We start from the raw sequence: 26167 nt of genomic DNA on the forward strand, positions 1-26167 counted from the left end.
GTTCCGCCGTACCACGCCGAGAATGTTAAAGAGTCGTTATCCAATCGAGTTCGAATACCATGAAAGCCCCAGTGGTCTAATGGTTAGGACATCTGCATATCAAGCAGGCGGTCCGAGTTCGAGTCTCGGTTGGGGCGACTTTTTCTCATTCTCACAGATTTCCTCATCTTTATCGTTTCAAATTAATTAATTAAATTTCAGTATATCACCGGGCGGTTTAGAATTAATGTTCTTTGCCTCTTGTGTTTATATATATAAAAGTATCTCTTCGGAGATCCCGCCTCGTGAATAAAAATACTGAAAGATGAGGGCGTATCAATTTGATCTCTGTTGCGCGTGCGTACAACTGAGGACTAGTGCTGTTCCGCCGTACCACGCCGAGAATGTTAAAGAGTCGTTATCCAATCGAGTTCGAATACCATGAAAGCCCCAGTGGTCTAATGGTTAGGACATCTGCATATCAAGCAGGCGGTCCGAGTTCGAGTCTCGGTTGGGGCGACTTTTTCTCATTCTCACAGATTTCCTCATCTTTATCGTTTCAAATTAATTAATTAAATTTCAGTATATCACCGGGCGGTTTAGAATTAATGTTCTTTGCCTGATTTGTTTATATATATAAATATATATATATATATATATATTTATTCACGCATTGTCCGAAAATAAACAAAAAAGCAAAATAAATATCGCCGCCAACGGCCAAATAAACCAGGAAGTCGCAAAGTCATCATCATCAGGCATCCTTCAGTCAAAATTGACTATGGAGACAACATTGGAGAGAATTTCATCCGTTATCCGGATGACTCGGAAATTACTTCTACCGCGTACGGTTGGAAAATCTACTGATGGAATCAGAAATTTTCTTTTAAAACCCTTTATAATATTAATATTATAATAGTGAACACTAATGTTATCGATTCTACATTTTGCGCTACATAATTATTCTGAAATAGATGAGGTAGCTATCCAAGGCGGAAATCTTTACACAAATGTTTCAATTGTGCTCGCCTTTGTCAGAATTAAGCATAATTTGTATATAGATTAATATAATATTACAATGCACATTTACAGGACTTTCCAGAACATAATGTAGGCGTATACAAAAGATGTTCCATTGTGGGTAATGGAGGAATATTAAATGGAAGTAAATGTGGCAATGAAATCGACAAAGCTGACTTCGTTATAAGGTTGGTTACATCACTGAAGATGCATTTTTGGGTAGATATAACTGAACGCAAAATTCAACTTGCTAATGAAAATAAAATTGTGATGTTGATCATTTCATTTATTTTGTCTCCAGACGATATATAAAAATACAATACAAAACGTGAACGTGAAGCTAATCACTATCTAGTAAGTCTGATGTTGAAAAAAAAAAACTATCACCAATTAAAATTGCCATGCATTGGACAACAAAGGCAGAGAAAATAGCATAATTATCATTTGGCCCACTTAAAAGTGGTAAGAGATAGAAATAGTGTTAACAATTATATCACCTCTCGTTTCGAGGGAAAGTGTCCACTGAATACATACATTCTAACATCTGGACTTTCAAAAGCGGGACGTTCTATTGATTTTGAAATCGTGTGGTAAGTAAATAAATCCCCGGTCGTACGTTTGTTTGAGGTACCAGAGAGTATCCAAGACTACAGCCCCATGAAATTGAAAACATGAATCGGTAGGAAATTGTAAAATATCTGTAGTATTGTATGTTTGGAAAAGGCCTACTATACAAATTGCTGTCTGACATACAGCATTTCGAACTACTGTAGTAGTCCTACGCCTACACTACTACTACACTACACTAGCTGATGTAGGTTCCTTTCGGATCAATTATTAAGAGTTTTATAATCAAGCCAAGGAATTCACCTTTAAAACATCGCATCATACGTAAAACTAAGGTTTACATGTTCTGTGCCATTGTTTGATATTTCGGTGACACTACAGTAGGTGTGTTTATAAAATCCAAATAAATATAATATTGAATATATAAAAACAAAGATATAATTATTGTTGTAATGTAAATATGTTACAAACAAAACCAAATAAAATGTACGGTTTCAATGTGAATTTAATGTAGGTCTACCTTCTATTCAATCTGATTCAAAGTACAGGAATAAACTATAAATAAACTGTAAAACTGTAAATGGGGGAATAACCTGTGACTTGCAGCCTACTGGGCTGAATTGCGCACAGGTGTGGACGACACATACCACAACTTTCTACTCCCCTAAGGGTCCCCATGTCGAGTGCTGCCACCAAACGGCGCTCGTTCGTCTGTCCACAACGACAGGGGCTTAATGGACCAGTACACCGGAATCTATGTATATGTCATATAAAACAAAAGTGAATGTTTTCGTAGAATATAGATTTTAATAAAAAAAAAACAATATAGACACTCAATATTGATTATTTTTATTATATTTATTCACGAACGTCTTGCGACATATCCCAAGACTTCTCCAATCAGAGCGATTATTGGCCAAAGTGTGCATAGACTTATTATTTTCGTGTCATCAATTGTTATCCATGCGGTCTTGGTCGCTTGAATTTTCTCATTGATTCGGATAGAGCTCTATATTGTACTATACTACTATATTATGCCCCTTTCGCACATTCTATTTATTTATTTAGGCCTATTTCGGTATAAAAAAACATATATATACAAATAGCAGCAGAAGCTGAAAGTATTGCATTTACATAAAAACTGTATAAAAAGTACACAAAAACATCAAAATATTAACATAGAAAAATATCAATACAGAAGTAATAACATTTATACAAAAAACATTCAAACACGAAATAGTCATAGAAAAACAAAGGGAAAATCAACCACAGCAAAAAAGTGATTAAAATTCATTAAGATTGAGAGTACCTATTGCACATGTGACAAAAATTAGATCAGGTACATGCTAGTTAATTATTTAAAATGTTCATCAACTACAATATGATGCTTATTTAAAATCTGGGCCAACGTGGGTATAGGAGACTTTCTATATCTCTCAGTCTTAAATTTCGGAATTTCAAGCAAATGATAAGATCTCAAAGTTCTCGAGGGGTTGTAATACATATCCACAAATTTGGCTACGAATGAACACGAATTAGAAAACCCATCTATTTTTTGGAATGTAAAAAGTCATACTGGTTCGTAGCTGTGAAATCATTCATAGTCCGTCGCAGGGCATCATAATCACAGTCTCAGTTTTGTCGGGACGTCTTATTGAACGACACGTGTATTGGCTGGTCGCGATATTTCCTTTCGTACATTTCGTAAGTTGGGGCCGCCTCATGAAACGTCACACAGTAAACATGTATATTCATTAGGACGTAAGAATTGAGATAACAACTACATTTTTACCAATGCAAACGCTTTCTGTCTATGGAATTTACATGTACACGAGGAAGTTCTTTTTACTTTATAGTGAGAGAGAGATTATTTAGAGGGTAAGTTTTAGTTATATTTAGAAAGTATTTCGGCAATCTTTTACATAAGGGGTCCCCAACTTATGTAGGCCTACATAATTGCTTTTAGTGTCAACTTGTTCAAAACATAATGCTGTATATATTAACTGGAATGCAACATTTTGTCCAAAAAATGACTGCAACTACCATCTATTGCACTTTTACCTTTGGCCTGTCTTCTACTTCGGTTAGTTTTTGGCTTAAAGTGTTTAAGAAATATATTTAATGTACCTTATAAGACCATCTAGAAAAACACAATTTTATATTTTACCTCTTTGCAGGCAACATCTGCATAATTGGCTCCTTGCATCGGAACAAGATAAAAGAAGTACTGCTTGTGACTAGGTCTAATTTTTTAAATAAACACGTTAGATTTTGCTTCATCATCAACCTTTGAAACCGCCTATACCATTTAGCAAATGAATATGCCCCTAATAATAATCTTATTTCATTTCAGATGCAATGCTCCACCAATCGATCAATTTAGAGAGGACGCAGGTGCTAAATCTAATTTAACTACAGTTAACCCTTCTATTGTTAAGTACAGGTTAGTAGGTATAGGCTTTTCTAAACGTTTCATAATTACACAACATCAATGCAACTAAATATTAACATGATTATTTAATAATACTAGATGGTACGCTCGATTCGCTCGAGTACCATCTAGGTCGTGCCCACAGATGGTTCTCGAATACACAGTAATTTCAGCGTAAAAAAAACTGGCGATTTCAAATGTACATGCCGCAGGACTATAATACATTGTCGTTTACAGAAACGAATAAATAGACAATGATTTATGTACTCAACTGAAATTAGCTTAATTAACTTGTCACAAAATGAGGCTAAATTTTTTATTTGCACTCATTTAAACAAATCCAATTTGTGTTTTGTATGTAACATTAGGGGTGAGGGATGGGGCTATTAAAGGGATCAGCTATTAAAAACAATTATCGTATGAGGAGATAGGTAAATGCGAAGCATCCTCGTATTATTGTGTGCGGGTATTTTTCAAGATGGACAGCGATTAGACAGTGTATACCACGATCGAAAAACACCCTATTTGGGGCAAATCGTTGAACCTAAATTCGTTTTAATTGTCAATAACTAATTATCTAACTCAATTTAATTAGTAAACATCGAGTAAACATTCTAGAAGTAACGCACGATTTACCGAATTTTGCCATTACGCCTCGCTTCACTCGCGTACCATTTAGGTCGTGCCCACAGATGGTTCTCTAATACACAGTAATTTCAGCGTAAAAACTGGCGATTTCAAATGTACGTACCGCAGAAACGAATAAATAGACACGATTATTTACGTAGGCCTAATGTGTTTATCCCACACTCCCACAGAGTAATAAAGTGTATTTGTATATATTTTTATATTATATTTAACAGTACCAACACTCACAGTAAGCAATTTGCAATTCAAATGGCGACCAAAAGTGGTTAATACGTATTTACAGTATTGTCAAAGTATTGCAATACTATATCTTAAGGTTTTAAGTTTATACTCCAAGAGCCCATAAATTTACCTACTTGTGTTAAACCAAATAATTTGGAATGTTCCATTCATTGCAAATCAATACATTTGTATAAACTTATATTAAGTCTAATTATCTAACTCAATTTAATTAGTAAACAGGGTTACATCAGGTGGTTAAAATCAGTACCGAAAGTATGAACCAACTTTATATACCATCGAGTAAACATTCTAGAAGTAACGCGCGATTTACCGAATTTTGCCCTTACGTAAATTTATATATAGATTATTTGATAAAATATTAATATTTAGTTTTATTGATGTTTTTATTTATTTTTTTAAATATCGTAAAACCTCGAATAGTACCTATCTCGAAAATAAGCCCATAAAAAACTGTATTTAAATGTGATTTTTTGCCTAAGAACCATCTCTTCTTTGTTTAATTGCTTACTATCTCTTGTCTTTTCTCTCTGAGATGGCCAATTTAATTTATTGTTTTAATTTGTATTATAATTATTTATTTATTAATTTTTTAATAAATTATATTTAGGCCTATTATAATTTCATTTTTATTGTTGTATGTTAATGTAAAATTGTATTTTTGTGAGGGTCTCTAATTGGTTAAATTGTTATTAAACATTATTAAAATACTGTTAAAACGATTAAAAATGATAAAAATTCAAAACAAAAATTACAGTGTAGAGTTGTCGTCGAACATTTGATTTGAATTTTACATATGAATGCTATTTACAAAGGACTTCCTAGTTCTACATTGATCTTTTAATGGTCGTAGTCTAATGCCAGATCTATTAAAATTAACGAATGGGTGGGGTCTTTCATAATATTATCGATTTTTCTTAATATACACTTCTCGTAAATCAGTGAAAATGGCGTTAGGTCTGCGATAAAGTTGTGCAATTTTACGTGTTGGTCTGTATATATGTTTCTTATCTTTCTATAATTACAATAAAAACATCCAATGCTAAAAGATATCATACTTAAAATAATACTACTGATAAAATAGGATTAAAATAGTGTTATCAACTCTAATTTGCTTGATCTTTCTAAGAAAGTACCTTGAGATGCTGGAAATCATGACAGTTCGATTCCCACTTTAATTTGTTATCTATTATTTTATGTGACGCTTTGTCACTGCTATAATAGCAAAAGACTGGGCAGCTTGTTACAACCAGCTAATGTCGAAACAACCGTTAATGTAGAACAATCCACCGCTTATGTAGTAAAACCTCCAGCTTATGTAGAAACACCAACAGCTTTTTTTTTCTTTTTTTTTCAATTCATCGACATTTTTTATTCCATAATCCAAATAAAAACATATACAAATACAATACAAATAATAAGATAATGGAATGGGATACAAAATAAGCACAAGTGCTTTAAGCATGTAACCCTAACAAAAAGATCAAACAATCAGTACAAACAAAAAAAGAACAAACCAAAATAACATAATGTGATTTACTTAACTTAAATATTTCTATTGTTATAATATTGCTTTAATCTCTGTTTAAACAAACTTAAAGTGGGGGATTGTTTTATATAGTCTGTTAAATTATTCCAAATATGTGTTCCTTGGTAGGAAATACATTGCTGTCCGACTTTGGTGGGTTTTAGTTGTGGACAGTAGTTTGACCTGTTTCTAGTTAAGTAATTATGGAATGAGGCAGATGTACTAAATAAGTTATTAAATGATTCAGGTAATAGATTATGTTTATATTGATACATAAATATAGCAGTGTGTTTCGTATAAAGGTCAAAAATATTTAATGTTTGGGTCGAAATAAAAAGTGGATGAGAAGGATGCATAAAATGAACATGACAAATATTTCTAAGTGCTTTTTTCTGGAGAATATGTATACGGTTTAAATTTGTAGCAGAAGTAGCACCCCATACTGTGATAGCATACGTTATTCTAGGTAATATAAGTGCATTGTATACCGTTAACAAGATTTTACTTGATAACATAGACTTCACTTTGTTTAAGACACCAATTATTCTAGAAATACTGTTTGCTACCTCATTTACATGAAAATTAAACGATAAAGTTTCATCCAGAAATAAGCCTAGAAATTTAACTTCAGTAGCTTTCATTTCCCATCCTCAATTCTAGTGAGGTAGTGTCAGCTGACTTATTTCTAGCCCTAAATATAACATATTTTGATTTGTTTACATTTAGCGTTAATTTGTTAGTAATAAACCAGTCCGAAAGTATAGATAACTCCTGGTTCATTGTATCAAAAGCTTGACTAATATCATTGTGACTATAAAACACATTTGTGTCATCTGCATACATAATCATGTCTACATGGTTACATGCTAGACTAATATCATTAATGAATATAAGAAATAATAATGGACCCAATATGGATCCCTGAGGAACTCCAGTGTTTACTGTCATTTTACTAGATGCAGTATTAACAATAAATGTGTATTGTAGTCTTTTTTTAAGATAGTTTGAGAACCAGTTTAGCGGAACTCCTCTTATACCATAAAATCTTAATTTATCTAATAATATATCATGATCGATTGTATCAAACGCTTTTGATAAATCAAGGAAAACTCCTAGTGTGAACTCTTTATTCTCAATAGCGTTTGTGATTTTTTCAATCGATTGTATTAAAGCATGACTAGTTGAATGGTGTTGTCTAAACCCATATTGTGTTTTACTCAGTACGTTATATTTTGAGAGGTAACAAATCGTTTGATCATACACAATCCTCTCAAATATTTTGGAAAAAAAGGGTAAAATGGAAATAGGCCGATAATTATTTATATCTGAGATGTCACCATTCTTAAATATCGGGATAACTTTAGCAATTTTTATATCAGCCGGGACACAGCCCGATGATAATGACGTATTAATAATATGCAATAAAGGTTTTAAAATAAACGGGGAAGCAGATTTTATGAGTTGGGCACTTATACCATCATGGCCAGGAGAAGTATTCTTTGTGTTTTTAATATAGTGGTTAAGTTCATGTTCAGTAACAGGTTTAAAAAACATTGAAGAGGTAAAATTTCCCTTTGAGAAAGTTCTGTGGGTGATTTGATCATTTTGACATTCATGTCTAAATTTATTATTTAGTTTTTCTCCAATATTAATAAAAAAAGAATTGAATGCATCAGCTTTCTCATCATTATCAGAGAAAGTCTCAGTACCCAATTTTATTTTTGTAGGCAAATTGGTAGTCTTTTTCCTACCCATTATGTCATTTAGGATTGTCCACGTTTTTTTAATATCTTGTTTATTTTGTTCAAACTGGACCATATAATATTCTTTTTTCCGATTTCTAATAGTAGTGGTTAACTTGTTTCTAAAATGTATGTACGTACTTTGATTAGTAGTGGTGTTATTTTGTTTGTACTTTTTATATAATTTATGTTTTTGAGAGATAGCTCTGGCAATTTCAGCTGTGATCCAAGGAGATTTTAATTTGTTCGCCTTATTTCTAATTCGTTTTAAAGGGAAACAATTATCAATTGCTTTATTTAAAGTGTTTGTAAAATTTTGATAAGCAACATTCGCATTATTTGAGGATAGCACATCATTCCACTGATTGCTTTGTAATTCTTGCAAAAAATACTCCGTTTGTTGAGGAGAGTATTGTCGTTTATATACAAATCGAGGATATTGCTTATTATGTTTTTCCAAAGTATCTACACAGAATATTGGGAAGTGATCAGAAATATCAGTAATTAGTATTCCACTTTTAAGGGACGTAGTAAAAGAATCGATGTTGCAATAAATGTTATCAATTATTGAAGCACAATTATCGGATATTCTAGTAGGACTTTTTATGATTGGCTGAAATGACTGAGAAAATATTGTGTCTAAGTGTGATTCGATAGTGTTGTCGGTAGATTGTTGGAGTAAGTTTATGTTATAGTCTCCCACAAGGTAAGCTTTCTTTTTTTCTAGATTAATCATTTGCATTACACATGTTAATTCATCATCAAACTTTTGCAAGGAACGTGAGGGTGGTCTATAAACTATACCACAAATAACATTATTTCCTGATTCTAACTCAATCTCAATAAAAATAGTCTCTGCTTCAGTCATACAAGATGACAGATCATTTCTAATAATATATGTTAGTTTGTTAGTAACATAGAACGCTACCCCACCACCTCTCTTATCCTTCCTATCATTGTGAATCAAACTGTAGCCTGGTAACTGGTATAGATTAATATTATCTTTTTCGGTTAACCAGGTTTCACTGAAGGCAATGACGGAGAAGGCATGTACGAGTGAGTCTAAATAGTTTGAGATTAAGTCAAACTTATTAACAATACTACGACAGTTTAGTCCAAATATAGAAAAGTTTGATGATAAATTAGAATGTTCAAGTGAAGAAATTAAGTTATCTTCGTTAAAATATTCTGTGCTCACATTTACATTATCAAAAAGGTCACATTCAAACATTTAAATTAGACAGAAAAGGAAATGACAAATAAATAAAACTGAGCAAGCTGCTTACAGCAGAGAATGGTTTCTGAACCGAATACGGTGATTTTAGGACAATTGAGCTAACACTATATAGCCTAAGTTAACAAGTATGTACAATAAATTACAATACAATGTAATATGAATTGTTTTATCATGACATACCAACAACAACTAAACGACAGGCAGTGAAACAATAATGATGATCATGGACGCCAATTAAGTACTTGGTTAACTTAAACGATTTTGATCAATCTAACTCACCGATGTCCAGAATGTATATTATGGCAAGTTATCGTTAGTCACTGGTAAGTCAAAGCATCACCGGTAAACAGCTACGTTGAAACGGTCTAGATCATGATGTCTCAATAACGGCGCTCACTTATTAATCAAATCAGCCACTTAATGTTGTTATTATTTGTCATTATACATCACTAGTAAAGTACGGATAGTATAACTTAAATACATTTAGTTGTGTTGTGTTTCATTAAAATGATGTGTTTAACGTTTACGAGTTTGATCAACCCAGTAACTCATCGATGAATTACCGGTAAACAACTACGTTGAAACTTACATCATCAACAGCCACTTAATTGTTGTTGGTATTTCTCATTATGTAACACTATCGTCGCACACCTGCCGTGGGTCACCTGATTAAAGTATGAATGGACAGAGATATCCAGAACATAACAGCCAGGTGCGCGACATAAACAAACAAACTTCGTTTATTTACAATTTAGGCTATAACGGTAGAAATACTACTATCTACAATCACATAATTAGTCTACGTTCTACAAGACAATGATAGACTGCGGTAATGTAGGTATGAAATATAATTCATAAACATTAATTAATTGTGTTTAATTGAACATTAATTAATTTGGCTTAATGACTTAATTGTAGTTATTTTAGTGGCTTGTATGGCTTACCGTCGATAAACAGTTGTCCATTTCTGAATACGGGCTTACGTTTTTCGGCATATGCCTGCGCCATAATTGTAGATAATTCTCTCTTTTTCTTCATGTCCGCGTCAGGTAAATCTTCAGTAATAAATACGTTTTGTGATTTACTTTTTAATTTTACTTTTCCTAGTTTTAGGACTTGGTTTCTTTGTGGACGGTACAGAAATTTAGCTATTATATGCCTCGGTTTGTTATCTAAACGGCGTTTCCCGGTGCGATGGCAATTTTCAATTTCGATGTCCTCGAGTCCGAGTTCTTCGCGTAGTACTTTTTGTAATAAGTCCTGGGTGTTTTCTGTAGCATTTTCTATAACTCCTCCAAACCTTAGATTAAAACTCCTACTGTATCTTTCTTGTTTTAGGATTGAATTTTCCATGTCCGCCATTTTATCCTGATAAGCCGCCATTTTGTTTTCATACTCCTCCATTTTCTTGATTTCATTTCCAATTTTTTTTATTTCATCCTTCGTTTTGTTAGTTGAATCATGCGCATATTCCACACTTTTTTCTAGATCTTTGACAGTTGTTTCCAGTTTGGTAAGCCTTTTGTTGTAGTTTTTTTTATTTTCTAGGACTTTATCTAGTTTACCATTAAGTTGTTCTGATAGCCTACCTAGTTGATCGGCAAGCGTTTGAGTTTCCCCCTCTCGATCGCCGGAGGCTTCGATTGGATCATCAGCTTCTGGACTTTCGGAGGGTCTAGCTTTTCTTGTTAAGTCAATTGATTTAGTATTTGCCCTAGTAGGCCTATTAGTCGCCATCATGCAGTCTTCTTTTAGTTAGGGTATACAACTTTTAAAAATAGTAGAGTTTGTTGGCTATATATTACCTTTAGTATGAATTTAAGATCTTTTTCCCCTGCGTGTAAAAGTTAGGTGTTGTCTCTACTCGCGCATGCTCAGATAATCTGCTTAACTGCTTAATATGTAGTAAACTGCTTAATATGTAGTAAATAAAAATCAACACCAGCTAATGTAGAAACAGTCAACAGCTTATGTAGTAACGAAAATTGCCTCCCAGCTTATGTAGTTACTATCGCCAGCTAATGTAGAAAATGTTATATATTTTACAAAAATGTCTCATTTATGTGCAAATGCATCGATCTTTACTTAGCTATCAGTCTTTCCACCTCTCGTAAGCAACCAACTTTCTAAAACGACCACACATCGTAAGCAACCATATTTGTTAAGGGACCGCTTCTCATAATCGACAATCTCTCGTAAGGGATCACCTCCTCTCATAAGGGACCGCTTCTCATAATCGACCTCTCGTAAGCGACCACCTCTCTTAACGACCACACCTCTCGTAAATGACCACCTCTTTTAAGGGACCACGACCTCTTTCTCGGCGGCGGTATCAAAGGATTATCCAGCGCGCTAACCTATGCTAAGGAACTGCTGTCTACAAAACAAGCACGCTCTTTTAACCCCGTGTCTCTATATAGAAGTTGCGAATCAACTGTTAAAATTTCAAAACATTTCAAACAAAACGAACCCATGTATAAATCGTGTGCGCAGTCTGATTACTCTATTGATATGTCCGCGTCGATGATTAATTGACACCAACTACATTATAATAATATTGCTGAACAATTATTTTATATTTTATAAGTTCATCAAAATCGGACTCGACGACACAGAAAAATACATTTTCTTACGACCATAGTTTTAAGTATTTGATAATATTAATAACATATGCAATTTTTATATTTGAATCATTATATTGTTCCGAAAGTCTCCGGAAATAATTACCGGTACGTTAATCTAGACTTTTAAATAATGCATTTGACCAGTCTTTACCGTGTGCAGTGGTGTGCAGTGCAATAATATTGTTTTAAATACATGACTATAGGCAGTAAAATTTCTTTTACTAGACTCCCAGAAAATCATCGCCAGATCATTCTCCGCCGTGATGTTGAAAAACGTTGTTAAAATGACGTCATACGTCCTCTCGTAAAGTAAAGTAATGCCACTAAAGTCCCTATAATATTAGGCCCTGGTGAACACATTCTTCTTGCCAGGGTCCGGAAAACAGTGACCAGTAGGTTTTACATTTTGTGTGTATGTATTTTTTTTATGAAACACTGTATGGCTGCTATGTTACTCTTCTCACTTTGATTCTTTCTAGATTTGGTAGTGTACGTAGAAGAGAGCACAAATCCAGATTTATAGATAAAATGAAGGAATACAACAACTATATTTGGTTTCCAACTTTCACGAGTGACTATAAAATGAGCATCAGAATAAATACATTACTCAATAAACATTTAACATCAGTCAGATTTGTACATGGAAATCCGAATCATTTCAAAGAGTTACAAGCCTTTTGGTCGAAAATAGGCTTACTTAAACGTCTATCAACAGGTTAAGTAGACATACATCAGTAAACATCTTACTTCCTATTTTTCCTATCTACAGACAAACAACTGCACTCTGTCGGTAATGCTTCATATGTAGGCCTCCTAATAAATGTTATGGATGCAATGGGGAAAATCATTTAATGTGGTAAAAGCTGATTACATTTTAATGAGGCGAGAGATTTCGGCTCATGAAATATGACTATGAATAGGCCTACGTATGCTGTTTTTTGAATCGTGCTAATAAATTTGCCTAGTTTGCCAATCTAGCAATTTTTAAAGGCCTATTTAATGTATAATGCAGTCATTTTAAATAATTGTTAATGTTTAAAATAATAATTTAATGATAATTTTAATAGCCGGAACTCTTTTCATTGGATAACAACAGACCTCCCCGAACTATGCAGTGTACACTCGTCAATACTTCATCCTAGGTCGTCTAGGCAAATAGGTTAGACAAACCATGACCTTTCGGATTTTATAAGTTATGAAGCGTGTCGGGAGGTCAAAATGCTGTCAAAAATGTATATAAATAACTGATACGCAGCAAAAATCAAGTGTAAAGTTAAAATTTTTTTACTTTTAGGCTTTTACATAACCACGTCGGCGCTGCTATTTTGTGATGAGGTTCATCTGTACGGATTTTGGCCGTTTTCAACCGACATACACAACCGCACGACATCATATCATTACTATGAAGATGTGAAGCTAAAAAGAGTATTTCATGCTTTTAATAAGGAGTTCAATCAACTCGCCAGACTGCACAGTGAGGGTGTTTTACAACTTCACGTAGATGACTGCTATAGTAATATAAAAAATAGTGGTTCTTAATTAAGAGCCGTTTTGTCTAAGAATAAAAAAAATATCACAACAAATGGATTTCTTCATATTGTGTTCTATCAGGCCTATGTGTTTAAAGAAATAAAATTTGAAGTTTCTTTTTTTTATTTCACACATATCCATGGTAACACAAGATTCAAAGTACAATAAATGTATACATTATATGACCAATGTTTGTTATGAATGTCAGCAAAATTTATAAGACTGTACAAAAAAATATTATTATTTATTATGAAAAAAGTGTATACGTAGCGGACGGGACAACAAAATGGACATGAAAGAAGGTTTACGATTGTAATATTTCTCCTCATTTAAAAGAGATTTTAAAATGTGTTTTGTAGTATTATGTTGCCAGATAATTTTTTTAGATGGCTGAATGTTAATTATACAATTTTAACTGCAAATGTATTAATACATATGATTTATTATGTCGTTACGGACGAGATATTTCTAACGTCGCGTACGGGAAATTTTTTTCCAGGTTAAAAAATCCTATAATTTTGCTATTAAAATTTAATTTAAAATTAAAAAAATTAGTTGTTGACATCAATGCAACCTTTTATTTTCAAATCAAAATGTAATTCAACCTTTGAAACACTGTTAAAAGTTTATCTTAAGTGAAAATATTAAAATTCATGAATATGAAATTTCGCCATGCAAACCTTCAAACAATATATTACCCAGCTCTACGGGGAGCCGTTACATCAACTTGTCAGAAGTTTTGAACGTTTATTTATCAAACGCGCTAAACTTGTTAACAACCTGACCTTTCTTAAGAGATGCAGAGACTCCAATGTTATCCCAAGAGGACTCCGGATCAACACGCCTATTCAAACAAGAGCAGCTTTCGACATTCTCAAAAGGGCCAGCCAGTCCTTATTGAGGGAACGAATCAGCCACACCAGGTTTCTACTCAACTTTACCGAGAGGAACTTGGAGGAGATTCGTCACAGATTAAACACAGCTTTACAACGAGGATACTACGACAAGGTGAACAAATGGTCCCACAAGTCTGGCCAGTTCATCTTCGAGACCACTCGCTAGAAGCAAATCAAGAAATTCAATCGTCTTGCAAACAACAACCAAAGGGAGAAAACACCAGCACCAACTCTTAGCCGTACTCAGTTTAACGCCAAGACTGTAGTGAACCTAAGCAGTCGTGACTTGTCACAATCCGAGAGATCAGTTCTCGTTCTTGGCTTAAACTTTGCTACGGCACCTTCAACTATACCGAAGGAAGAGATCATCCAACGAATCGAACCTACTTTGACAGGTCTTGACAAAACTTCATCAGACAGCATCCGCATGCAGATCTCTCAACTGTTACGCCAGGACACCAAACCGAAATCCAACATCACCAAGGAAGAACGAGATGCTCTCAAAACTCTCCGGGCAGACTCAACAATCCACATCCTACCAGCAGACAAGGGGAATGCCACCGTCATCATGAACGTTACAGAGTACAACAAGAAGATTATGCAGCTCTTGAACACTCCTCCTACGTATAGGAAAATCAAGAAAGATCCAACTCAATCCATCGAGAGGAAGATCGCAGCTAAACTTCTACAACTACATCGCTCTGAAGCTCTACCCAAGTCTACCTACCACCAACTTCGACCATCAGCAACAACTTGTCCCAGACTATTTGGGCAACCTAAGATCCATAAGCAGGACATACCACTACGTCCTATTGTCTCATCCAGAGGCTCACCAACGTACAACCTGGCAAAACATCTAGCCAAGATACTGTATCCACTGGTAGGACTAACAGGTCATCATGTGAAGAATTCTCAGCATTTCGTGGAAATCATCAAGGACGTTTACCTGGAACCAACAGACAAGCTGATCAGCTTTGACATCAAGTCTTTATTCACCAATGTTCCAGTTAGGGAAGCTTGCACTATAGTCAAACATCGACTGCAAGCTGACCCTAAACTCCAACAGAGGACCGCACTTTCTGCAGAAGAAATCCATGAGTTACTTCTACTATGTCTAACATCTACCAACTTCAAGTGGCGAGACCAATTCTCTGAACAAACTGAAGGCACGGCTATGGGATCTCCTTTATCCCCGGTCATTGCCAACATCTTTCTGGAGGAGCTCGAACATCTAGCACTCTACTCCGCCAACAAGCGACCAAAACTTTGGCTTCGATATGTAGACGACACTTTTATCATCTGGCAGCACAACAAGGTGGACTTAGATAGTTTTCTAATACACCTCAACTCTCAACACTGTAACATAGCATTCACCATGGAAGAGGAAAACGACCACAGTTTACCATTTATTGACGTATTTGTCACAAAGGAACCTGAGGGCACTCTGTCCCACAAAGTATATCGCAAACCCACGCACACGGACAGATATTTACACAAGCGATCTTTCCACCATCCGTCAACGAAGAAATCAGTTTGTAAAACTCTTATCAAAAGAGCGCACATCATCAGCGACAAGAAGTGTCTCCGACAAGAAATACATCATGTCAACAAAGCATTGGAACTCAATGGTTACAACAGGAAGGACTTAAAGTCATCGTCAACCAACAACAACGATCCTGTGGAGTTCAGAAAGTCTGTATGTTTACCATATTTGGGACAGCTTTCTCATCGTATCCAGCGAGTACTACAAAACGCCGACATAAAAGTATTTCATAGTGCAGTCAACAAGTTGTCACAGTGTCTTCAAACACACAAGGACAAACCAGCTAAACACAATCAACCTGGTGTATACTGCATCCCATGTGAATGTGGAAAGGTATACATTGGGGAAACTGGACGCGACCTTCAAACCAGGCTTAAAATACATCAAGGCCATGCCAGAAGAGGAGAGCAAGACAAATCATCAATAGTTATGCATTCTCACAAACAACAACACCGAGTTAATTGGAAAGATGCTGAACTAATTGCTACCGTTCCTTCTTGGCATTCCAGGGAAGCTATTGAAATCTACAAACACAACACTGTTCATCAAGATATTGGATTTGTTATTAGTGACATTTGGCTATCTTTATTCAACAAGAATCTTCATCGACAGTAAACAATGCCATAGTTTCTGGCCAGTTTACATTTCACAACCCAGTCTGGACACATGGTCTTGTTTGGCCAGTCCACACCCAACTTTGAGACAATGCTATTGTTTTTAGCTTGTCTCACCCTGCTTTTCACACCTATCAGAAACAATGCTCTTCTATAGCAAGTTTCCATTCACTATTGTTCTTGAGAAACAATGCTCTGCTATAGCTAGTTTCAATCCCTCCCACTGTGTGAACTTGCCAATGTTTCTGGCTTTCACACCAGTCCCACCCTTCCCACTTATATTCCAAGTTTCCTGGACTTTCTGCATTCTCAATCCTGTATATATACAAAGTATATTGATCGAAACGTCGAGAAACTCAACAGTTCTTTTCAGAACTAATACACGTGGTGTACCGCAAACTTTATATTAACATTCAATTTCGCCATGCAAACCTTCAAACAATATATGAAATATTATTTATAATATTAAGTATGCAAGTTATTTTATAAAGATAAGAAATAATTGTTAGATGTTATCCAAATAACAGACACTGATTTAAAAGTTATGCTTGGCATATCAAAGACTTCAAGTTCTTCTGTTAACACACTTTAAGACAAGTCTTGAAAAATTGGCGTTGGCGTTTGACGTCTGAATTTGTTAGTGGATCCAAGTGACATTTTCTTTCTATCCTTGCTTGGATTTAATATTATTTCTAAATTCAATCTCTTTTTTTTTGTCTTAATTAGTATCTGATTTAAAAAAGTTTTTGGTCGCAAATTTACAAAGAATGAAATCTTCATGCGGGTCATGTTATTTTGTATTGTTCTTTTGGGGATTTTTATTTTAAATAGAGACCACAATGTTTTGTGATTAATAAACAACAGTTAACCCATTACTTCAATAAACACAAGTGAGGAAAAAACCAACCCAAATGTCTCAGAAGGGACAATTATAAATTTTGAAATGCATGTATGAAATTAATAATAAACAATTTTAATAAAATACTTTTTTTTTTTTATTTTCAATCTTTCTTTAATACATCGGAATACAAAAAAAAGACCACGACCTCTTTCTCTCTATTAAAGGACCGCTTCTCATAATCGACTATCGCCCATCACAACGAAGAAGTAAAGATCGATGCTTGCACATGAATGAGACATTTTTGTAAAATATATAACGTTTTCTACATTAGCTGGCGATAGTAACTACATAAGCTTGGAGGCATATTTCGTTACTACATAAGCTGTTGACTGTTTCTACATTAGCTGGTGTTGATTTTTATTTACTACATAAGCTGTTGGTGTTTCTACATAAGCTGGAGGTTTTACTACATAAGCGGTGGGTTGTTCTACATTAACGGTTGTTTCGACATTAGTTGGCGTTTTCTACATTAACGGTTGTAACAATGCTTTCTTTGTCTAAATCAGTACGCATATCTCTCAAAAATATTACTTCCGTCGCGATACGAGTGCTGCGATTTGGAATGTATGTTGTTATTGTTTAGAAATAGGCGCCGCGCTGTTGGATTAAACGCGAAGTTCAAAGAATTATGTCTTGAGATTTTTTTTGTATCGATTAATTTTTCTCGAGTGGAATCAATTAAACCCAGGAACTTTATCGGTTATCATCGGTTAATTTTTAGCTGCAGATACACGGCCTTGTCATACACAACATACCTTGTCGTACAGGTGGATGTTTTGTGTGTTTAAATGCTGTAGACAGTCATAGACTGTCACAAATTGAATCTAAATATACCTTGTTGTACAGGTAGATGTTTTGTGTGTTTAAATGCTGTAGACAGTCATAGACTGTCACAAGTTAAATCTACATAATATACCTTGTTGTACAGGTGGATGTTTTGTGTGTTTAAATGCTGTAGACAGTCATAGACTGTCACAAATTGAATCTACATAATATACCTTGTTGTACAAGTGGATGTTGTGTTTGTTTATATACTGTAGACAGTAATAGACTGTCACAAGTTGAATCTACATATACCTTGTTGTACAAGTGGATGTTTTGTGTGTTTAAATGCTGTAGACAGTCATAGACTGTCACAAATTGAATCTAAATATACCTTGTTGTAAAAGTGGATGTTGTGTTTGTTTATGTGCTGTAGACAGTCAAAGACTGTCACAAGTTGAACCTACATATACCTTGTTGTACAAGTGGATGTTTTGTGTGTTTATATGCTGTAGACAGTCAAAGACTGTCACAAGTTGAATCTAAATATACCTTGTTGTAAAAGTGGATGTTTTGTGTGTTTATGTGCTGTAGACAGTCAAAGACTGTCACAAGCTGATTTAAATATACCTTGTTGTACAGGTGGATGTTTTAATTTTGTGTTTATGTGCTGTAGACAGTCAAAGACTGTCACAAGCTGATTTAAATATACCTTGTTGTACAGGTGGATGTGTTGTGTGTTTATATGCTGTAGACAGTCATAGACTGTCACAAGCTGAATCTTAATATATCTTGTTGTACAAGTAGATGTTGTGTTTGTTTAAATGCTGTACATAGTCATAGACAGTCACAAGTTGAATCTAAATATACCTTGTTGTACAATTAGATGTTTTGTTTATTTTTTATTCTATTTATTTCAACAATATTTTACGAGGGTGGTCCATCCAGCCGAAGCTGATCATTAGAGACCCTCACAGAAATACATCATGACAAGACATAAACATGTAACAATAAAAATTAAATTAAAATAAATATAATTTATAAAGATAAAATAAAGTACAAACAATTTAGAATCAAACATTTATTAAATTAAATTAAATTGGCCCTCTCAGAAGAAAAGATAGGAAAAAGGAAGAACTAAACAAGAAGATGGTTCTTGAGAAGACATTTGAAGGAAGAGTAAGATGAGGCAAGTCGGATATCTAAAGGAAGAGAATTATGTAAGTAAGTATGGTCAGGGTATAAGGAGATCACCGTTAGTGATTTACCGTGTGGCCATGCGGCCATTAGATGTGATCTTAGCAAGTAATTGAGAGATAGATTGAGGAGCAAGATTATGGAGCGCTTTAAAGGTAAGACAGCCAAGTTGATATCGAAATCTGTTATGAAGAGGAAGGGTATTAGCAATGGTGAAGTGAAAAGAAGTTAAATGAGTAGTAGGAGGAAGATGGAGAAGGATACGAATAGCTTTGTTTTGGATTTGTAATGGTAGAAGTAGGTTTAGAGCTCCAGACAGAGCAACAGCAGTCAAGTCTGGAGAGAAATAGAGAATTATACAAGAGGTGAAGGGAGGAACTATTAGTAAATTTGAAGGTACGAGCAAGTAAGTAGGTAATTGAGTTTAGTTTTTTTGCAGAGCGATGATATATGGGATTTCCAGGTAAGAGTATTATCAATATGCCAAGGTGTTTATGAGACGTAACGGATTGGATAGGAGAGTTATCAAGGCTGAGGTAAATAGAGTTGTTAACTCTTAGCTTAGAAGGAGAGCCTAGAAGCATAGATTTAGTTTTGCTAATATTAAGAGTAAGCTTGTTGGATTTAAGCCAGAGAGAAGTTGAAGAGCAGAGTTTAGTTTCTGTTCAATAAGTTGAGAGGATAAGTTAGTGTAATAGATGATGGTATCATCGGCATACATATCAACATTAATACCTTGATCAAAAGAAGTAGACACTCGCGGGTTCGAAGTCGAACGTACTAAGCATTGATATCAATTGCCATGCCGTTTTACTCACGAGATCGCCGTGATTTTAATAATAATAATACCTTAATAATTCATTCTGTTCCAAGGATAGGTGTAATTAATTAAAACATCAACGACGCGATCAGTCGATACGGTTTTCCGGCTGCCAGGACTAAACACTGTTTAAATTCGGAGGCCCGGCATGGTATTTGTAGATCTGGCCATTGCCAAATCGCAAGTTGTTACGTCATGTATCAACTAAAAAAGTGTCCAAATACCTCTACTCATTTTTCAGCCGTAGTAAACTACAAGCTTCCTAAAAATAGGCATATTTTTACACACATTTCATTTGCATTAACGCATTGTTGAGGGCACATGTGTCGTTATTTTACATTAGAGCTCATAAGAATGAATGCAATTTATCACAAAAGTGTGGTGTGTGCAGAAGTGCTCAAAATAACCTCAAGCTTTGACACTTTTGAATTAATGAATTGTAATTTTTTTTAAATAAAAATGCCTTTTTGATTTTAATTAAAAATAAATTATAGAATTTCATAAAATCGCGTAAATCAACTCTGACCTCATAAAAGGTAGGTACGATATGTTGACCAAATTACAAAATGTTCTGTTTACACGTTTTAGAAACACATTCTACACAAAAATGGCAGAAAAAAAAGATAAAACTTGACTTGATAACCAAACTTTTAGATCCTAGAGGTGGGAACGATATCCATTTATTAGGCCTCTTTTCAGCTACTGCTTATGGCTTATTGGTAGGAAAATTTGAATCAATAAAAGGCCTAATAAAAAACAAATGTTCAGTTATAGTCAAACTTTTAATACCATCTACATACCTATTCAATGCTTTTAATACCATCTACATACCTATTCAATGCTTTAGTACAAATAAAAATCATTTACTGTTGTAGCATGATACTGTATATAGAACATGATTTAGGTATTAGACAATGTGTCATTAACAATTGTCTCGTTATTAAGTCAAGTTTAAAATGGGAATTTTTAATTTTCAGGTTCTTCAAAACTTTGGTTTTACAATTATTTATGTGTTCTGTTTCTTTATTTGAAGTTACCCTCATAAATTATCCATTGGATCTTCTGGTATTACCAATATGGTATGGTAAATTGTCCCCGTCAGTAACTGCTGAGTGTGAAACAGATTTCTGACTGGTTCTAAAGTGCACTTTATTAATGTTAAATTACAGAAATTGCCTATCGCATTAATTTCTTTAGGCTACCTTTATAAAAAAAAAAACTTATATAATTATTGCACAAAACACTGTTCATATAGTTTGTATACAACAAACAAGACATTTTCATCTACTGCCTAAAATACTTCTTGTACTGTATAATTTCAAAAATAATTACAAAAACAATATTCGGAATACAAATAGTCAAGGTGCGAAGTATGTAATTATAATTATTTACTGGCATAATAATGGATACAATTTAATTTAAGTTTACTATAAAAACTTATTCTATGATTGGTTAAAAGTCTTGTATTTACATATTATTATTGTATACAATAAAGTCTATTATTTAAATATTTATAGGCATATCTGTCTAAATAATTGGCTTCATAAAGTTTGGTTTGTGGTACACCATGCGATTCCACAATTAATACAAAGTAAGGTTGGTTATTAGTTTCTTTCTTATGCAAAAACCTTTTAGTATTCCACAAACTTAACTTTACTCCCCATGCGAACAAGTTTAGGCCACAGCGTTTGGGATTCTTTTTCAAAAACACCCAATACTGGACTCTCTAAAAACCAGAAACTCTGGTCCTTCTTCTCGAGGTCCAAAAGGTCCTAAATTCATTTTTACTATTAAAAACACACCGAATACCAGAATTTCCAGAAAACCAGACATATTTGGCTAGCACAAAGGTGTTGTATTGTGGTCCAATACATTAGCATTAAACAGACATCAAGCTGGTGAGATGAAAATAAAGACAATCTATGTACCCGATGTAATTGTAATCCAGTGAAGCTATTAGGCATTTCCTTTTATCATGTCCTACTCTCCAAAATATAGAAAGAATGGGCAATGTTCACAAGCAAGTCTATCGAATGCAATAGTAATAATGATAATAATTTAGTATAATGGAACAATAGACCAAAATGTATGTTCTTGGTTCAACTGTACTTGGTCTTCCCAGAAATATTGAAGTTGCATTTGATCGATTTTGTAAAGGCTTCACCAAATGGGCATGGAAAATGAGAAGGGAAAGTTCTGTGTTTTCCTGTATTACTTTCGTACATAATTTAGCTTCATTGTTTCTATTGTTAAAATCACTTTTCTTTGAATTTTATTTAATTACTATGGGTGCACTTTCATTCAAGAAATGTAGCTTCTAAATAAATTATTATGATTATTATTACACATCGCATAATTTAAAAAAAAGGAACCTAGTCCTCAAATACCCCAACAATTCTTCATCATATTTACAAATTCCTCATCATTTTCAATGCCAATACTTGTACCCTCATAGTTTTGATGTTTCTTTTTTTTATTTCACACATATCCATGGTAACACAAGATTCAAAGTACAATAAATGTATACATTATATGACCAATGTTTGTTATGAATGTCAGCAAAATTTATAAGACTGTACAAAAAAATATTATTATTTATTATGAAAAAAGTGTATACGTAGCGGACGGGACAACAAAATGGACATGAAAGAAGGTTTACGATTGTAATATTTCTCCTCATTTAAAAGAGATTTTAAAATGTGTTTTGTAGTATTATGTTGCCAGATAATTTTTTTAGATGGCTGAATGTTAATTATACAATTTTAACTGCAAATGTATTAATACATATGATTTATTATGTCGTTACGGACGAGATATTTCTAACGTCGCGTACGGGAAATTTTTTTCCAGGTTAAAAAATCCTATAATTTTGCTATTAAAATTTAATTTAAAATTAAAAAAATTAGTTGTTGACATCAATGCAACCTTTTATTTTCAAATCAAAATGTAATTCAACCTTTGAAACACTGTTAAAAGTTTATCTTAAGTGAAAATATTAAAATTCATGAATATGAAATTTCGCCATGCAAACCTTCAAACAATATATTACCCAGCTCTACGGGGAGCCGTTACATCAACTTGTCAGAAGTTTTGAACGTTTATTTATCAAACGCGCTAAACTTGTTAACAACCTGACCTTTCTTAAGAGATGCAGAGACTCCAATGTTATCCCAAGAGGACTCCGGATCAACACGCCTATTCAAACAAGAGCAGCTTTCGACATTCTCAAAAGGGCCAGCCAGTCCTTATTGAGGGAACGAATCAGCCACACCAGGTTTCTACTCAACTTTACCGAGAGGAACTTGGAGGAGATTCGTCACAGATTAAACACAGCTTTACAACGAGGATACTACGACAAGGTGAACAAATGGTCCCACAAGTCTGGCCAGTTCATCTTCGAGACCACTCGCAAGAAGCAAATCAAGAAATTCAATCGTCTTGCAAACAACAACCAAAGGGAGAAAACACCAGCACCAACTCTTAGCCGTACTCAGTTTAACGCCAAGACTGTAGTGAACCTAAGCAGTCGTGACTTGTCACAATCCGAGAGATCAGTTCTCGTTCTTGGCTTAAACTTTGCTACGGCACCTTCAACTATACCGAAGGAAGAGATCATCCAACGAATCGAACCTACTTTGACAGGTCTTGACAAAACTTCATCAGACAGCATCCGCATGCAGATCTCTCAACTGTTACGCCAGGACACCAAACCGAAATCCAACATCACCAAGGAAGAACGAGATGCTCTCAAAACTCTCCGGGCAGACTCAACAATCCACATCCTACCAGCAGACAAGGGGAATGCCACCGTCATCATGAACGTTACAGAGTACAACAAGAAGATTATGCAGCTCTTGAACACTCCTACGTATAGGAAAATCAAGAAAGATCCAACTCAATCCATCGAGAGGAAGATCGCAGCTAAACTTCTACAACTACATCGCTCTGAAGCTCTACCCAAGTCTACCTACCACCAACTTCGACCATCAGCAACAACTTGTCCCAGACTATTTGGGCAACCTAAGATCCATAAGCAGGACATACCACTACGTCCTATTGTCTCATCCAGAGGCTCACCAACGTACAACCTGGCAAAACATCTAGCCAAGATACTGTATCCACTGGTAGGACTAACAGGTCATCATGTGAAGAATTCTCAGCATTTCGTGGAAATCATCAAGGACGTTTACCTGGAACCAACAGACAAGCTGATCAGCTTTGACATCAAGTCTTTATTCACCAATGTTCCAGTTAGGAAAGCTTGCACTATAGTCAAACATCGACTGCAAGCTGACCCTAAACTCCAACAGAGGACCGCACTTTCTGCAGAAGAAATCCATGAGTTACTTCTACTATGTCTAACATCTACCAACTTCAAGTGGCGAGACCAATTCTCTGAACAAACTGAAGGCACGGCTATGGGATCTCCTTTATCCCCGGTCATTGCCAACATCTTTCTGGAGGAGCTCGAACATCTAGCACTCTACTCCGCCAACAAGCGACCAAAACTTTGGCTTCGATATGTAGACGACACTTTTATCATCTGGCAGCACAACAAGGTGGACTTAGATAGTTTTCTAATACACCTCAACTCTCAACACTGTAACATAGCATTCACCATGGAAGAGGAAAACGACCACAGTTTACCATTTATTGACGTATTTGTCACAAAGGAACCTGAGGGCACTCTGTCCCACAAAGTATATCGCAAACCCACGCACACGGACAGATATTTACACAAGCGATCTTTCCACCATCCGTCAACGAAGAAATCAGTTTGTAAAACTCTTATCAAAAGAGCGCACACCATCAGCGACAAGAAGTGTCTCCGACAAGAAATACATCATGTCAACAAAGCATTGGAACTCAATGGTTACAACAGGAAGGACTTAAAGTCATCGTCAACCAACAACAACGATCCTGTGGAGTTCAGAAAGTCTGTATGTTTACCATATTTGGGACAGCTTTCTCATCGTATCCAGCGAGTACTACAAAACGCCGACATAAAAGTATTTCATAGTGCAGTCAACAAGTTGTCACAGTGTCTTCAAACACACAAGGACAAACCAGCTAAACACAATCAACCTGGTGTATACTGCATCCCATGTGAATGTGGAAAGGTATACATTGGGGAAACTGGACGCGACCTTCAAACCAGGCTTAAAATACATCAAGGCCATGCCAGAAGAGGAGAGCAAGACAAATCATCAATAGTTATGCATTCTCACAAACAACAACACCGAGTTAATTGGAAAGATGCTGAACTAATTGCTACCGTTCCTTCTTGGCATTCCAGGGAAGCTATTGAAATCTACAAACACAACACTGTTCATCAAGATATTGGATTTGTTATTAGTGACATTTGGCTATCTTTATTCAACAAGAATCTTCATCGACAGTAAACAATGCCATAGTTTCTGGCCAGTTTACATTTCACAACCCAGTCTGGACACATGGTCTTGTTTGGCCAGTCCACACCCAACTTTGAGACAATGCTATTGTTTTTAGCTTGTCTCACCCTGCTTTTCACACCTATCAGAAACAATGCTCTTCTATAGCAAGTTTCCATTCACTATTGTTCTTGAGAAACAATGCTCTGCTATAGCTAGTTTCAATCCCTCCCACTGTGTGAACTTGCCAATGTTTCTGGCTTTCACACCAGTCCCACCCTTCCCACTTATATTCCAAGTTTCCTGGACTTTCTGCATTCTCAATCCTGTATATATACAAAGTATATTGATCGAAACGTCGAGAAACTCAACAGTTCTTTTCAGAACTAATACACGTGGTGTACCGCAAACTTTATATTAACATTCAATTTCGCCATGCAAACCTTCAAACAATATATGAAATATTATTTATAATATTAAGTATGCAAAGAGTTATTT

General features: G+C 34.8%; 3 protein-coding genes across 3 annotated transcripts in view; all 3 read left to right on the forward strand.

Moving 5' to 3' along the window:
* The window catches only part of LOC144835119 (alpha-N-acetylneuraminide alpha-2,8-sialyltransferase-like), a 66441-nt gene extending 52725 nt beyond the window's left edge, over positions 1–13716 (forward strand). The window contains exons 4-7 of the mRNA XM_078690166.1: positions 1072–1187; positions 3920–4009; positions 12496–12731; positions 13311–13716. Coding sequence (XP_078546292.1) covers positions 1072–1187; positions 3920–4009; positions 12496–12731; positions 13311–13555 — 687 coding nt within the window. The 3' untranslated portion in view covers positions 13556–13716. The remainder of the gene's footprint in view (positions 1–1071; positions 1188–3919; positions 4010–12495; positions 12732–13310) is intronic.
* Positions 13717–14819: 1103 nt separating this feature from the next.
* On the forward strand, positions 14820–16600 carry LOC144835126 (uncharacterized). The gene has a single exon (XM_078690179.1). The coding sequence runs from the start codon at positions 14870–14872 to the stop codon at positions 16598–16600; it is 1731 nt and encodes a 576-aa protein (XP_078546305.1). The 5' UTR covers positions 14820–14869.
* Positions 16601–23302: 6702 nt separating this feature from the next.
* On the forward strand, positions 23303–25681 carry LOC144835134 (uncharacterized). The gene has a single exon (XM_078690190.1). It carries the CDS (start codon positions 23303–23305, stop codon positions 25679–25681), a length of 2379 nt encoding a protein of 792 aa, XP_078546316.1.
* Positions 25682–26167: the final 486 nt, after the last annotated feature.

The sequence above is a fragment of the Antedon bifida genome, chromosome 1 (genome assembly GCF_963402885.1).
Source record: "Antedon bifida chromosome 1, ecAntBifi1.1, whole genome shotgun sequence".
Taxonomy (NCBI): Eukaryota; Metazoa; Echinodermata; class Crinoidea; order Comatulida; family Antedonidae; genus Antedon; species Antedon bifida.

Bases quoted from the DNA above. Each gene is read 5' to 3' on its own strand.
- LOC144835126 (XM_078690179.1), top strand. From the start codon at position 14,870: ATGCAGATCTCTCAACTGTTACGCCAGGACACCAAACCGAAATCCAAC.
- LOC144835134 (XM_078690190.1), top strand. From the start codon at position 23,303: ATGCAAACCTTCAAACAATATATTACCCAGCTCTACGGGGAGCCGTTA.